The sequence below is a fragment of the Marmota marmota genome, unplaced genomic scaffold, assembly GCF_001458135.2.
Source record: "Marmota marmota marmota unplaced genomic scaffold, marMar, whole genome shotgun sequence".
Classification (NCBI taxonomy): Eukaryota; Metazoa; Chordata; class Mammalia; order Rodentia; family Sciuridae; genus Marmota; species Marmota marmota.
In genome coordinates this window covers 26876352-26889290 of record NW_026000221.1, presented here as the reverse complement: position 1 = coordinate 26889290, position 12939 = coordinate 26876352, and the positions used below count along the sequence as shown (strand labels likewise).

Below are 12939 nucleotides of genomic sequence, written 5' to 3'. Positions count from 1 at the left end.
AAAAAAAAAAAGGAAGGAGGAGGAGGAGGAGGAGGAAGAAAGAGAGGAGATACCTGAATGTGGCAAATTTGATCACAGTCTGGACTCCAGCCCCCGTCTCCTTGGGCCCAGTGGGAGGCACAGAGGCCCATCTGGGACTGCATGCTGGGAGAGCCTCATGGTCACTTTCTGGGGACTGTTTACCCTAGCAAATAGCAGTGACCCAGGGAGCAGGTCGGCACAGCCCACCCAGCCAGAGCTGCTGAGGACGGGCGCCCCCGGACAGCGGGGGTGGGACGAGGGCTGAGAAATGAAACAGGCCCGTCCCTCGCGGCCCCACCCTCCCCAGCCACCCAGCACACCTCGGGGCTGTCTCCCTGTGGTTTGGGGTCACTTGGGGTCACTGGGAGGCAACTCTGAGGGGCAGGTAGGCACTGCGCCACCCCAGGCGGCACCGTTGACATGTCAGACACCACAGATTTGTCGGGATCACTTGTGACATTTCTCAACAGATGGCAGGCAGGTGTCTGAGGAGGACCAGCCTCTAATAATAATTGGGACCGATGCATCTGGAGCCCGTGGGGCGTGTCTACTTCTGTGCAGCGTCACGGCCGAGGCTGTGCGGTCTTTCTGGGAGCTTCCGAGGGCTGCGCAGCCAGAGCGCACGTTTTGGGGGAGCTGGGGCCTGGCTGGCTACTGCCCTGGGGTTGCCCGCAGGTGCACGGGGCAGAGATTCTGCCACGCGGCTTGCCGGACGGCGCCAAACCCTCTGCATAGCAATGTGTGAGGCTGGGGACCCGACCAACAGGCCAAGAATTCTGCAGGGCACGTCTGGACGTGGGGAAGGAGGCGGCCACGTTAGGAGGAAATCCAGACTCTGGATGCTATCAGCCAGCACCAGCTTATCTCAACCCCATCTGGAAAAGCCCGGCTGACCGTCAACTTTGAAAAAAAAGGGACGATCTGAACCACAGTTAGGACCAAGTGGGCCCCACTAAGGGAGGTGCAGAAATGGTCACCATGTCCAGTGCCTGGTGGGCGCCTTTCAAGGCACGGCTACCTGGCAGGACGGGCTAGCAGTGGGGACAGGCGCCCTAACGGGTCCACGGTCCTGCTGTCATACAGATTATCTGCTGCGAACATTTCCGTCTCAGGGTAGCCGGCCAGGACGTTTCTGGGTCCCCGTCCCTCCAGCTGCAGCTGTCACAGGGAGTGCACAGGGGTTTAATATTAGCCAAATATAATTAGGCGGTCGACCTGCTGCCAGTAAGAAGAGAGCCACCGCGTGTGCGCTCCGGCCAGTGGCTTCCTGCGTGATCTGCACTGGGCTCTCCTGGGGTGGGGGTCGCCCTGGAGACACACAGACCTGGTTTTGATGCAGTCACCCGCATGGGCAGGTGGCACCGAGCTCTGCAGGTGACTCCGTCCAACCTCGTGCGGAGGGTGCTACTATTGCACTTTACGAAAGTGGAAACTAAACTTCAAGAAGCAAAACCGATGCAGCCACTTCCCGATGACAACCTGCCGGGGGCTCCCTTTGTCCTGAGAGGGGCCCCGAGGCCCGTCTGCACCCGGAGCCCAGGGCCAGGGGTGAGAGCAGACCCAGCCGCTGCGCGGAGCTCGCCTGCCCTCTGGGCCCTCCCTGCCTCCCCCTTCCCTCTGCTCTCCACCCAAGGCCCCAGCGCAGGGCTCGGAGGCGGCTCTTGTGACTGTGGGCGAGTCCTTAGCAGTTCAGCTTCCCTTGCGTCACCTGGGCAGCGGGGATGGCCGTGATCTCAGCACGCAGGGAGGCCGTGTGGCACCCGCTGCTGAAGAGGGTGTCCCTCACAGTCCGCACGTCCCTGCTTTCCCACCAGTGCGGGTTGGGCACCTGCTGGTGGCCAGGGGTCCAGCAGTGACCTGGGCATGGTCAGGGGGACAGAAGAGGGACCCAGACTAGTGTCCGCACAGTCAGCGATGAGATGGGGATCTGAAGGGCGGGTGGTCACCCAGGGCAGGCAGAGGTGGGGACAGGGGTAGAGGAGGGGATGCTTTGGCCGTCTCACACCGCGGTGCCTGCGGAGGGGCAGTGTGTGGGGCTGCGCCTCTGCGTGCAGGAGTAGGTTTGGGGCGAGGGTGCCAGGGAGCCCTTGGGACAGTAGGGACCTTCAGGCACAGGGGCCAGCAGGAGCATGGGGCCTGGAAAGGCCCAGCCTGGTGTGTGGGATCTGCTGTGTGGGGGCCTGCCCAGGGGTGGTGGGCCTGGGGGCAGCGGGGGAGACCGGCCAGGGGCCCTGACTGCAGGGCCGAGGGGTCCAGGCAGGGTGTCCATGAGGGGCTAGGGCTGCCCCCTTCTCCTGGAGCTCAGCCCTGTCCTGAGCCCACCTGGGTCCCCACAGGGTCTTCTGGGTGCCTGGCAAAGCTGAGGGCCAAGGCCAGCAGCCGGAGGAAGGTCCAGACCCAGGCGTCTGGCTTCTGGAAGCCCCAGGGTGCTCTTTCTGGAGGGGGCGGCTGACTGCTTGGGACTGAGCCGTGCGTGGCCCGTGGAGAGCGCTCACCTGAAAAGCCCAGGTGGGTAGGGCGGGCCGAGGAGTGTGCGCACCACGGAGGCCGGGTGATGGCCGCACTCGCGTTCCGAGGGCCCGGTGTAACTGTCTTGGAAACGGTGGACGCTCCGTGTGGTTAGGCATGTGTGTGGGCACAGGTGTGTATGCGGGTGGTGTGGGTGTGGACGTGTGTAGGGGTGTGTGGTCAGGCATGGGTGTGGACGTGTGTGTATAGGTGTGGGGAGGTGTGGGGGGGGTCGGTGTGGTAATTAGGCGTGTGTGGGTGTGTGTGAGGATAGGTGTGTGGATGGGTAGGTGGGGGATAAGCGTGCGTGGGTGTGTGTTGGTGAAGGCACATGTGTTGTGACACCCTTGGAGAGCAGGACAGGCCTTGGCGCGTAGCACAAGGGCTCGTCAACACTCAGGAAGGCCAACGTTGAACTCAGGGGGCCTCCAGAGGAGCAGACGGCTTCTGGGCAGGGAGGCTGGGCAGGGAGGCCAGGCAGGGAGGCCGGGCAGGGAGGCCAGGCTGAGCACACTCCTGCCAGCCTACGCAGGCCAGGTCCCCCTCTGGGGGCAGAGCCCGCCGTCTTGCCTTGTGAGCCAGCGCCTGCATGTGGCAGAGGAAGGACAGGTGGACTGAGGCCCTCGGGGAACACCTGTCCTCAGGTGTACGGATCTGGTGGCTGTTGAGGGCCTCTTTCCCCAAGTGGCGCTCATTGGAGCACTGTCGCTGTGATCCCAGCTGGCCTCCGCCTACAGACCGTGGTGACGGAGCGCACCACTTCCCAGTTCGGGTCCCTGGAGTTAGACATGGATTCCGCCAGTCGCAGTGAGGAGTTGGGTTAACCATCAGAGCCAAGAGGACAGCCGCCATCGACTGGCTTCTCCTGGGTGCCAACAGTGTGCTGAGTGCGGAGTGTGCCACCCGTGCTCCCCATTCCTTCCTGCAGAGTGGACCTTAGATGAGGACATGGGGATGGACGGTGTCTTGGAAGGGCCCCAGGAAGAGGGGGTGCTTGGGAGCAGGGGAGAGAGGCTCATAAAGGGTAGGGTGACACACGGGTCACCTACACCAGCAACCGGGGCTCTGTCCCTCTGGGGACAGAGGAGCCAGATAGAATACGCTCAGTGTGTCCCATGGAGAGGTGAGGAGGTGGGTGTTTGTCCCCTGGCTCCTGTCCCGCCCTTGTCCAGGGTGCCTCTGGGGTCTTCGGGGCTGCGCCAGCAGGAGACGCAGGTGCCGGTGGTGGGAGGTGGACCGTGCTGACCGTGCTGCGGCTGCGGGGAAGAGTGTGATGGGCTAGAGGCTGTCATTCTCCGTGGTTTATGGAGGGGAAACTGAGGCACCTGAGGACGCAGTGGCCCCAGGGTCCACAGCTGTGGAGAGCCAAGCCGGGCGAGGCCTGGTGGAGCCTGGAGTTTCAGCTGTCCCCGGCCATCCTCTGCTGCCTTGCTGCTCAGGTGCCCCGTCCTGGGTCCTGCCTGGCTTCCAGTTGCCTTCCAGTGGCTCTGGCCCTTGGTCCAGGCTCAGCCTCCCTGAGGCCAGGAAGCCTCCTCCCGGGATGGCGTTCCCTTGCCTTTGAAGACCCAGAGACCGCTGTGCCCTGTGGGTCTCTCGCTGGTCACATGTGGGTCATGGTGTTCCTCTTTCCCTCAGGGTCTGGGGAAGCCAGGGGGCTGCCCCATGGCCTGGCCTCTGGACCCAAGTCTTCGGCCAGTGTCCATGTGGTAGGTGACCAGCCCTGTCCGTCCGTTTGTGTCCAGGAGCTACAGTGTGATGTGTCCGTGGAGGAGGACAGCCGGCAGGAGTGGACCTTCACCCTGTATGACTTTGACAACAATGGCAAGGTCACCCGCGAGGTGAGTGCACCTGTTGGGTCTCCTGGCCACCGTCAGGCCCCTGGGCCTGGGGACCTGGCCCTCCGCCTCTGCTGACTCCCCTGCCCGGCCAGTCTGCTCCTGAGAGAAGGTGCAGCTGGCAGTGGCTGGGGTTGGAGGGTGGGGAGCGAGGCGCCAGGAGCTTCAGGAAATGCAGAGGCCCTCCTGGTGCCGCAGGAACGTGGGGAGAGGTGACGGACAGGAAAGGGCACCCGGTCCCTGCACTGAGCCTGGCCAGTGCTGCTGGGGAGGGGCAGGGGGCCCACACTGCCCTGGAGAAGGGCCGGTCCCCGGAGAGTCCTGCCTGGCTGGCTTCTTTACGTCCCCAGCTCTAGGAGCGGGGCCTGGCCACCCCAGGCCACTTCCGGTGCCCGGCTATTTGGTTCAGGAGCTTGGGCAGGGCGGGCACCCCAGGCCCCACGGCCCCTCCTGCCATTGTCACAGGGATGAGCAGCCCTGCTCTCGGAGCCCGGCACGTGGCTCTGCAGCCACAGCTCTGGTCACAGCATGCTGCCCTCGCGGTCTCCCTCGTCCTGCCCCCTCCGCCTGGCCACCTCTCTCCCCCTCAGAGCCCTCCTCCCATAGCTGAGGAGCCCTCCTCCCCCAGATTCCTCTCGCCCTTTCTCCATGCCGTTGGCTTCGCCAGCCGGGCACCTGCTCCACACCAGCTGCAGGACACGGCAGGGACGGACAGCAGGGCTCCTCACCTCTTGGCTCTGATGGCCAGTGGGCATGGAAGACCATTTTAGGATGGCGTCAGCCGCTGAGTTCTGTGGAGGACATTAGCAGGGTGGTCAGTGGAGCCTGCAGGGTGCAGGGAGGGCTCCCTGGAGGAGGAGGCTGGGTACTGAGCGGCAGCTGCAGGCTGCAGGGCAGGGAGGGGAGGCCGAGCCTGAGGCCTGGGGGAGCTGAAGGAGGCCGGCTGCTTCGCAGGAGAGACACAGCTCGGGCCTGGGTCCGAGTTCCAGAGGCCCTGGAGGGCAACTGTGTTTGATTCTCTGTGCTGAAGGGGCCTGCGGGCGGCTTGGTGTCATTCCTTTGCTTCAGGAATCAGCATGGCTGGGCTCCCCACCTGCCTCTGGTCCAGCACGGGGGACTCTGCGGTGTCCCTGGAGAGGCTCAGCTGTTTTGTCTCCTCCCGGGTCAGGGAGCACTTATAGTTGATGTTTACGGGCAACGGTGTTCGCTGTCCGCGGCTGTCACAGAGCAGGAGACGGTCGGCTTGTCAAGAGAAAAGGTTCATTTCGGCTCAGGTTGCAGGTTCTAGTCCGTGTTTGGTTGGCCCTGTGGCCTTTGGGCCTGTGGTGGGTGGCACATTCTATGGGCAGAACCTCTGACCTTGTGGCCAGGAAGTAGAGAAAGAGGACCAGAGCTGGAGTCGCACAGTTCCTTTTGAGGACACACTCCCGATGGCCTAGAGACCTCCAGGAAGGCCCCACCTTGGTCCTGGGGACCTCTGCAGAGCACAGGGTCAGGGCCTCCTGCTGCATGCCTGCCCTCTGCTCCCACGGGCTGCTCCTCACGGTGGAGTTGCCAAGGCTCATCCTTGACCCTGGATCAGCCAGGACCTGCTGAGGCCACAAGGCGGGGCCCCGCGCCCTCTATGGCATCTGATGCTTTGGGGATGCGGGGGGGTGGACTTCGATTGCTTCACCTTCCTGGTCACCCCTCCTCCATGGGCTTCCCAAGATGGCGAGAGAGAGGGTGACGAGCGCTGTGCAGAGAGGCTCGGGGAAGGAAGGGAGGGGGCAGGTCCCCATGGGCCTGGCCCAAAGAGCCAGGAGAGTCGAGGAGACCCCGAGTGAGGCCTAGAGCCTGGCTGTCGCCGGCAGCCCCCCCCAGTTCAGTCAGACCCCCACACGTGCGACCTGGTCCTTCCGAGGCTTTAGTTAAAAACTAAAGTGAGTTGTCAATATCAACGATTCCGAGGATTTTACAGAAGGTTCTGGATTTCTGGCTTCTCTGAGATGACCCTCAGCCTGCAGAGTCAAGGGGCAAGTCAGCTGAGCTGAGTGACTGCCCTCCCGTGGGTGGGACTGGCTCCAGACTGACCCCACCACTCAGCTCCCCCCTGCCACACGTCCGGCCACGCAGCCTGGGGCTCCTCGGCCTCCTCGGCCTCCTCGGCCTCCTCGGCCTCCTCGGCCAAAGGAGGAAAGGGAGGTGGAGTCTGTCAGAGCTGATGAGCAGAAAACTGTCTGTGGACCTGGTGGACAGGGAGGAAAGATCTTTTCCAGAAGTTTCCAATATCCTTTAAAGCAGAAGCTGCCCTCACAAAAGACCCTAGCAGACCCCAGAAGCAAGGGAGGCCTATCCGGGGGGACTGGGACCCCCCACCTCTCAGAGTCTTCGAGACACGGATGCTGTAGGAGACCCAGTTAGGGTTCAGGGGGTCACCAAGGCCCAGAGAGAGGAGATTCGGTCAGGTTCTCGCAGACTGGGTGGCTTTGACAACGGGAGTGCATCTTCAGGTTTCGGGTGGCGGGAGTCGAAGCTGGAGACCCTGGCTGACCCGGTTGGTGGCAAGGGCTGCCCTCCCGCTGCCTCCTGTCGGGACGGAGAGCGAGCAGGCTCTGCCGTTTCCTCCTCCTACAGGGGCACCAGCCCTGGAGGATTCAGGCCCACCTCCATGACCTCACTGGGCTTGAATTTCATTACCGCCTTAGGCCAACCACAGCCAGCCCTGGACAGTCGGCATAGGACGGGGAGGGCCAAGTCCATCCCAGTAGGGACACATCTGCGTTTCCATTTTTTGCTCAGATGCTACCCGTGCCCCAGCTCCATATTCCCTGGGTCCACCTCTCGGTCCACCTGGAGCTCTGGGGACAGGGCCCCGCCAGAGAGCTTCCTGTGGTGCGGGGAGTAGCTCAGCCCTTGCAGGACAGGCTAGAAGCACGGGGTGTGGCACCCATGGGGCACCTTTTCTAGGGAGTGGGAGGGTTGGGGCAGTGAGGCTACTGGGGACAGATTGCACATGGTCCCTCAGAGTGCCCAGTGGCCTGTGGCTGTGACCTGCCCTCTGAGTTTTTCTGTATGTTTTTCTCCCTTCATCCGCTCGCACTCCTGCTTCTAGGGCCTCCAGATCCAGCCCCCCCTCTCTGCTTCCGCCTCCGTCTCTGCTTGGGGCGGCCGGGGGTCCCAGCAGTGAGCGCCAAGCAGGCCTGTGAGGGCGCTGTGCTGACCCCCCGGCGGGTGTCGCTTGCTCCCCACAGGACATCACCAGCCTGCTGCACACCATCTACGAGGTGGTCGACTCCTCCGTGAACCACTCGCCGGCCTCCAGCAAGACGCTGCGGGTGAAGCTCACCGTGGCCCCCGATGGGAGCCAGAGCAAGAGGAGCACCCTCCTCAGTCAAGCCGGTGAGGGCCCGACCAGGTCCAGTGGGCAGTGCCTGGAGAGGGAGGGGCTTCCCGGGCTCTGCAGGCAGCCACTCGGCACCAGTGGGGGTCTGGTGGGTCCTGAAGGGCTGGGGCGGGGGTGGGGAAGGGGAGGGTTCCCCAAGGGAGGCCCTGCTCTGGCACAGGGGTGCAGGTGGCCTGGGCCTGGCAAGCAGCCAGCAAGTGGAGCTGGGGACAGCAGGGGCTGGCCTTGAAGGCCTGCTGAGGAGTCCCAGCAGGCAGTAAGTGGGACAAGTAGCTGCGAGACCCCTGTGTTTAGTGTCAGCTCAGGGACCCTTCCACAGAGTGGTGGCAAAGCTGCTGTGGGCAGTTTTCTGTGGCTGCGTGCCGGGCAGCCCCGGGCAGGGCCAGGAGCCAGCCACTCATCAGCTGCTTCTTGTGCTGCGGGGGGCCTCAGACCTGCAGAGCACCAGGCCCAGAGCAGAGACCAAGCCGGCCGAAGACCTGCGGAGCTGGGAGAAGAGGCAGCGAGCGCCCCTCAGGTACGGTAGGCACGGCCCCCGTGGCAGCCTGGTGTCCTGACTCCTGTTGAGCACCAGCTGTGTGCCTGCACCTGAGAGATTCCGAGCAGAGGCTCTAGTCTGGCTCTCTTCAGGGGACGAGGAGCTGCGGGCCCGTGTTGCTGATGCCGAGCCCCGTGGCAGTGCGTGGGGTGGACGCAGCGTGGGCTGGGTGCCTGCGTACCTCCCCTCACTGTGGACGGGGTTGGGGCAGCTCCTGGGACTCCGCGTGGTGGTGTCCCTGCTGGGTGAGGTGGCCTGTTCCCATGCAGTAGACAAAGGCCCAAGTACCTCTCCCTCCCTAGGGTGGCCTGGGACATATTTATTCAGACATGGGCGGGGGGTTCAAAATTGTGGTAACAGCTCACGAGGCTGCAGTTATGTCACCTCTTGTCACTTCTGCACCTGCAAAGGGGATGGGAGAGGCTGTTTAAAGACAAGCTTTGAGTGACAACAGAGCCGCAGGTGTGCAGCCAGTCACACCTGCAGGTGGACAGCATGGAAGCACCTAGAGAGGTCAGTCCTCTCCAGGAGGGAGAAGGCAGCTGGACAGAGCAGGGCGTGGCGGGCAGAGGCCAGGCCAGAGACATCCAGGCCAGCTGGGGGGGTGCTGGCCTGCAGGAGGTGGGCAGACCACAGTGGAACTGGAAGGAGGAGCAGGTGGCCCAGCATCCTACAGGGGAGGAAGGAGGCCTGTGCTGGCACTCTTACACTCACTGACACACTCAAACATGCATGCACACTCACACACAGCTGTAGACACACTAATGTACACATCCACCCACACACCATACCCACACCCACTGTCACACTCCTGTGCACACTGACAGAACACTCTTGTGCACATGGCCATGCACACAAATACAAGCACGTATACACACTTGTGAAAACACACATGCATGTGCACACATGTACAACAGCATACATATTCACAGATGCAACCCCATACAGACACATACACACAAACACCCAAGACATGGAAATACACATACACAATGTAATCACATGCCCACACATAGTCACATAAATGCAAACATCCATCACACTTGCACACCACACATGCACACATGTACACACACATGTACACATGCACATGTACCTGCACACCAAACACACACAAGCTTACTCACACAACAGGCACACACAGAGAAACACAGAAGCACACACACACTCACACACCATACACACAGATGGATGTACACATGAATACACATGCATAGCACATTGACACACACAACACACTTGTATCATGCACACACATGCACACATCTACAGTTGCACACTAATGTGCACACACAAGTGCACAGACATGCACCAACACATAAATATACACAAACCCATACACCTGCCCCATCCTGACACAGACATGATACTTTCAAACACATGCAGACATACATATATGAACACATTGACACTTGTGGACACAAACCACACACCAATTGCCACACATATTCCCACACATACACTGGTGCACACACACGCTCACATACACACAAATATACATGTGCAGATGCTCACCAACACATGCACCTATGCTCACACATACCACATTACGCACACAAGTGTGTTCAGATACACATACCCACAACACACTGTCACGTGCATGCACATTCACATTCTCACACAAAGGCACACTCAGTCGTGCAGTCACGCATACATATGCATATATACATAGACGTGCAGACTCATGTATACACATTCACTCTTATGCTCACATGCACACAGTTGCACACACATTCACAGGCATGTAATTAACATGCACACATACACACCCATACACTAATAGACATGTGTGAACCCACACTCTCATGTACATATGTGCACTCACGCACACATTGGCACACGAACACACATATAGGCTTACATGCAATCACATGTGCACTCATGTAAACACACAGGCACACACCACACTCTAAGCCACATGACACCACACTTGCACACATGCTTATAATCACACATATTGGCCCACACATATACACATGCTCACACACACTGACATGCAGAAGCCCACACCCACACACAGATCCCACACCTGTAGACATACCCATAGCACACACACATGCTGCACACATGTACACAAACACATGCTCACACACAATGCACACATGCATTTGCTCACTCGCACACACTCACTCTAATACCCACACACACATATGTGCTGGTGAGGCCCCTGGGTTTGGGCAGGCCGTGGAGTCTGCCAGGCTCAACACCAGGTCTGGGGGTTCCGCGCCCCTGCCCCCTGGGGAACCCGGGTACTGGCTGCCTGGCTGCAGTGGGTACCTGTGGCTTGAGCCTGGTTTGGAGTATCCTTGAATTCTCACCAATAACTCTGCATGTCTGCTTTGGGCCTGTTCAAGGGGAAACCTCTCCACTCTTCCCAGCAACCGCAGGAGGCTGGCAGGGGGCTGTGTCTCGTGGGCAGGGTGGAGATGGAGGCAGAGGTTGCAAGAGGTCCCGTCCTCCCGTCCCCTCACTCCAAGACCCAGAGGGACCATCCAGGGGTCCAGTATTTGTCCTGTGGCCTCTGGCAGCCTGTGGGGTGCCCCCCGGAGCCCAGTGCCCGGTCCCTCACAGGCTTCCCTCACGGCAGGTTCCAAGGCGACAGCCGCCCGGAGCAGGCCGGCTGCCACCACCATTGCGTGGACGAGAACATCGAGAGGAGAAACCACTACCTGGACCTCGCAGGGATAGAGAACTACACCTCCCAGTTTGGGCCTGGTAAGGGACACCGGCATGGGGGCGGGAGCAGAGGGCCATGGCTGGACAGGTTGGACGCACCATGTCCAGTGGTGGTCACTTCCCCCGGGCTTTGTGGGGAGAAGTGGCTTTTACTAGACAGATCAGAGACTCTGTTTGGAGGAGGGGACATTAAAAACATTGTCAAATTTAAAGCGATACATGCACAGATTGGCACAAAATCGAGTGTCTGAGGACTTAGAAGGTGATAAAACATAATGGCTCCCTGCTCCGTCACCCGCGCCCCAGCTCTGCTGCCACCGTGGCCACTCTGGCTTCTGGTGACTCTTTCCCTACCCTGCCAACCGCCCATCATTTCCCTCCTCCGGCTTCCTCTCCCCTTCCCCTGTGACAGTCCTCCACAGTCTCCTCTGGGTAATTGCTTGGAATTCTTTCCTGCCCCAACAACCTTATTATCTCATCTCTGTCACCATCTCTGTCCCCCAGCTCTCTCCCAGAGAAGAATTATTATTTTTGAAGACCTACTGCAGAACCAGTTCTTCCCACTTAGCAGATAGGAAGTTCCATTCAAAGTTTCCCTTCAAGGCAGCGAGGGGCATTGGGGTGGGTAGCCCTGATAACGGAGAGAGCTGGCCTTTACCATTCTTGGGGTTCTGGGGGTGGGGGGTAGACCCGCACACTGTAGGTGCTCATGAAATGTCTGTGGAATTGGTTTCTAGGCTCCCCGTCTGTGGTCCCGAAGTCAGAACTGCCCCCCCGCACCTGCAACCCCGCTCGATCTCGCTCCCACGAGCCAGAAGCCGTCCACGTCCCACACCGGAAGCCCCAAGGCGCGGACCCAGGCTCCTTCCACCTCCTTGACACCCCATTCTCCAAGGTCTCCGAGCTCCAGCAGCGGCTCCGGGGCGCCCAGGATGGGAGCAAGCACTTTGTGAGATCCCCCAAGGCTCAGGGCAAGAGCATGGGTGCGGGCCACGTGGCCAGAGGAGGCAGGAGCAAGCCCCCTCTGGCACCTGCTGTCCCTGTGGTGTCCCCCTCGGCCCACCTGGCCACCAGTCCAACCCTCCTCCCCACCCTGGCGCCCCTCGGGCACAAGAAGCACAAGCACCGAGCCAAGGAGAGCCAGCCGGGCTGCCGGGGCCTGCAGGCACCGCTGGGCGCAGGCGCGGTCCTGGGGCGGGAGCACGTGAGGGAGCTGCCCGCCGTGGTGGTGTACGAGAGCCCGGCCGGGCAGGTCCAGAGACACGAGCACCACCACCACCACGAACATCACCACCACTACCACCACTTCTACCAGACCTAGGCCCCAGGCCCGCTGCCACATGAAGGACCCGTCCCCTCCCCGAGGCATTATTCTATTAATTATTGTTATTATGATGACTATTGTTATTAATAATTATTGTTACTCCACTAATATTCAGCTAGCCTTCCTGTAGAAGATATATGGAAACACAGAACGGAATTTTTATTTATATGTTGTGGGGACTGCGTAGCACCCCAGAAACGACTCGGGGTTTGGGAAGGGGCCCGCAGACGGTGCAGGCTCCCTCAGGGCTCCCGAGCTGCAGGGTCCCTGAGGATCGGCCCACACCTTTCCCAGCGCCGTGGGAGCCCAAACTCCACCCCACCCCAGTCCCTCTCTCCCAGGAGAACACCCTTCCCTGGTCCAGCTTCAGAGCGCCTCCGAGTCTCTGAGAGACCAACAGCTGCTACCTCTCAGTATCTTCTGATTCGATTTTGCCCTTAACCGATGGTGACATGCGACAAGGGATCTCAGTGGACTACAGACACGCGACCTCCCTCCTGTTGTGCTTTTATGTCCCAACCTGGAGATCTTAGTGCTCCTTTCTGGAGTTTTCTTTCACGCCTTCCCAGTGGGATTCACACCCTCACCCCCAAAAGCCCCATGTCTCCTGCCAGGCACCACATGAGAATCCCCTCCTCCTCCTCCTCCTCCT

General features: G+C 60.6%; 1 protein-coding gene across 1 annotated transcript in view; it reads left to right on the top strand.

The window, feature by feature from the left end:
• Positions 1-12459, top strand: part of Nkd1 (NKD inhibitor of WNT signaling pathway 1) — a 79410-nt gene extending 66951 nt beyond the window's left edge. Inside the window, exons 5-9 of the mRNA XM_048792217.1 lie at positions 4272-4367; positions 7598-7745; positions 8182-8266; positions 10875-11002; positions 11701-12459. Coding sequence (XP_048648174.1) covers positions 4272-4367; positions 7598-7745; positions 8182-8266; positions 10875-11002; positions 11701-12284 — 1041 coding nt within the window. The 3' untranslated portion in view covers positions 12285-12459. The remainder of the gene's footprint in view (positions 1-4271; positions 4368-7597; positions 7746-8181; positions 8267-10874; positions 11003-11700) is intronic.
• Positions 12460-12939: the final 480 nt, after the last annotated feature.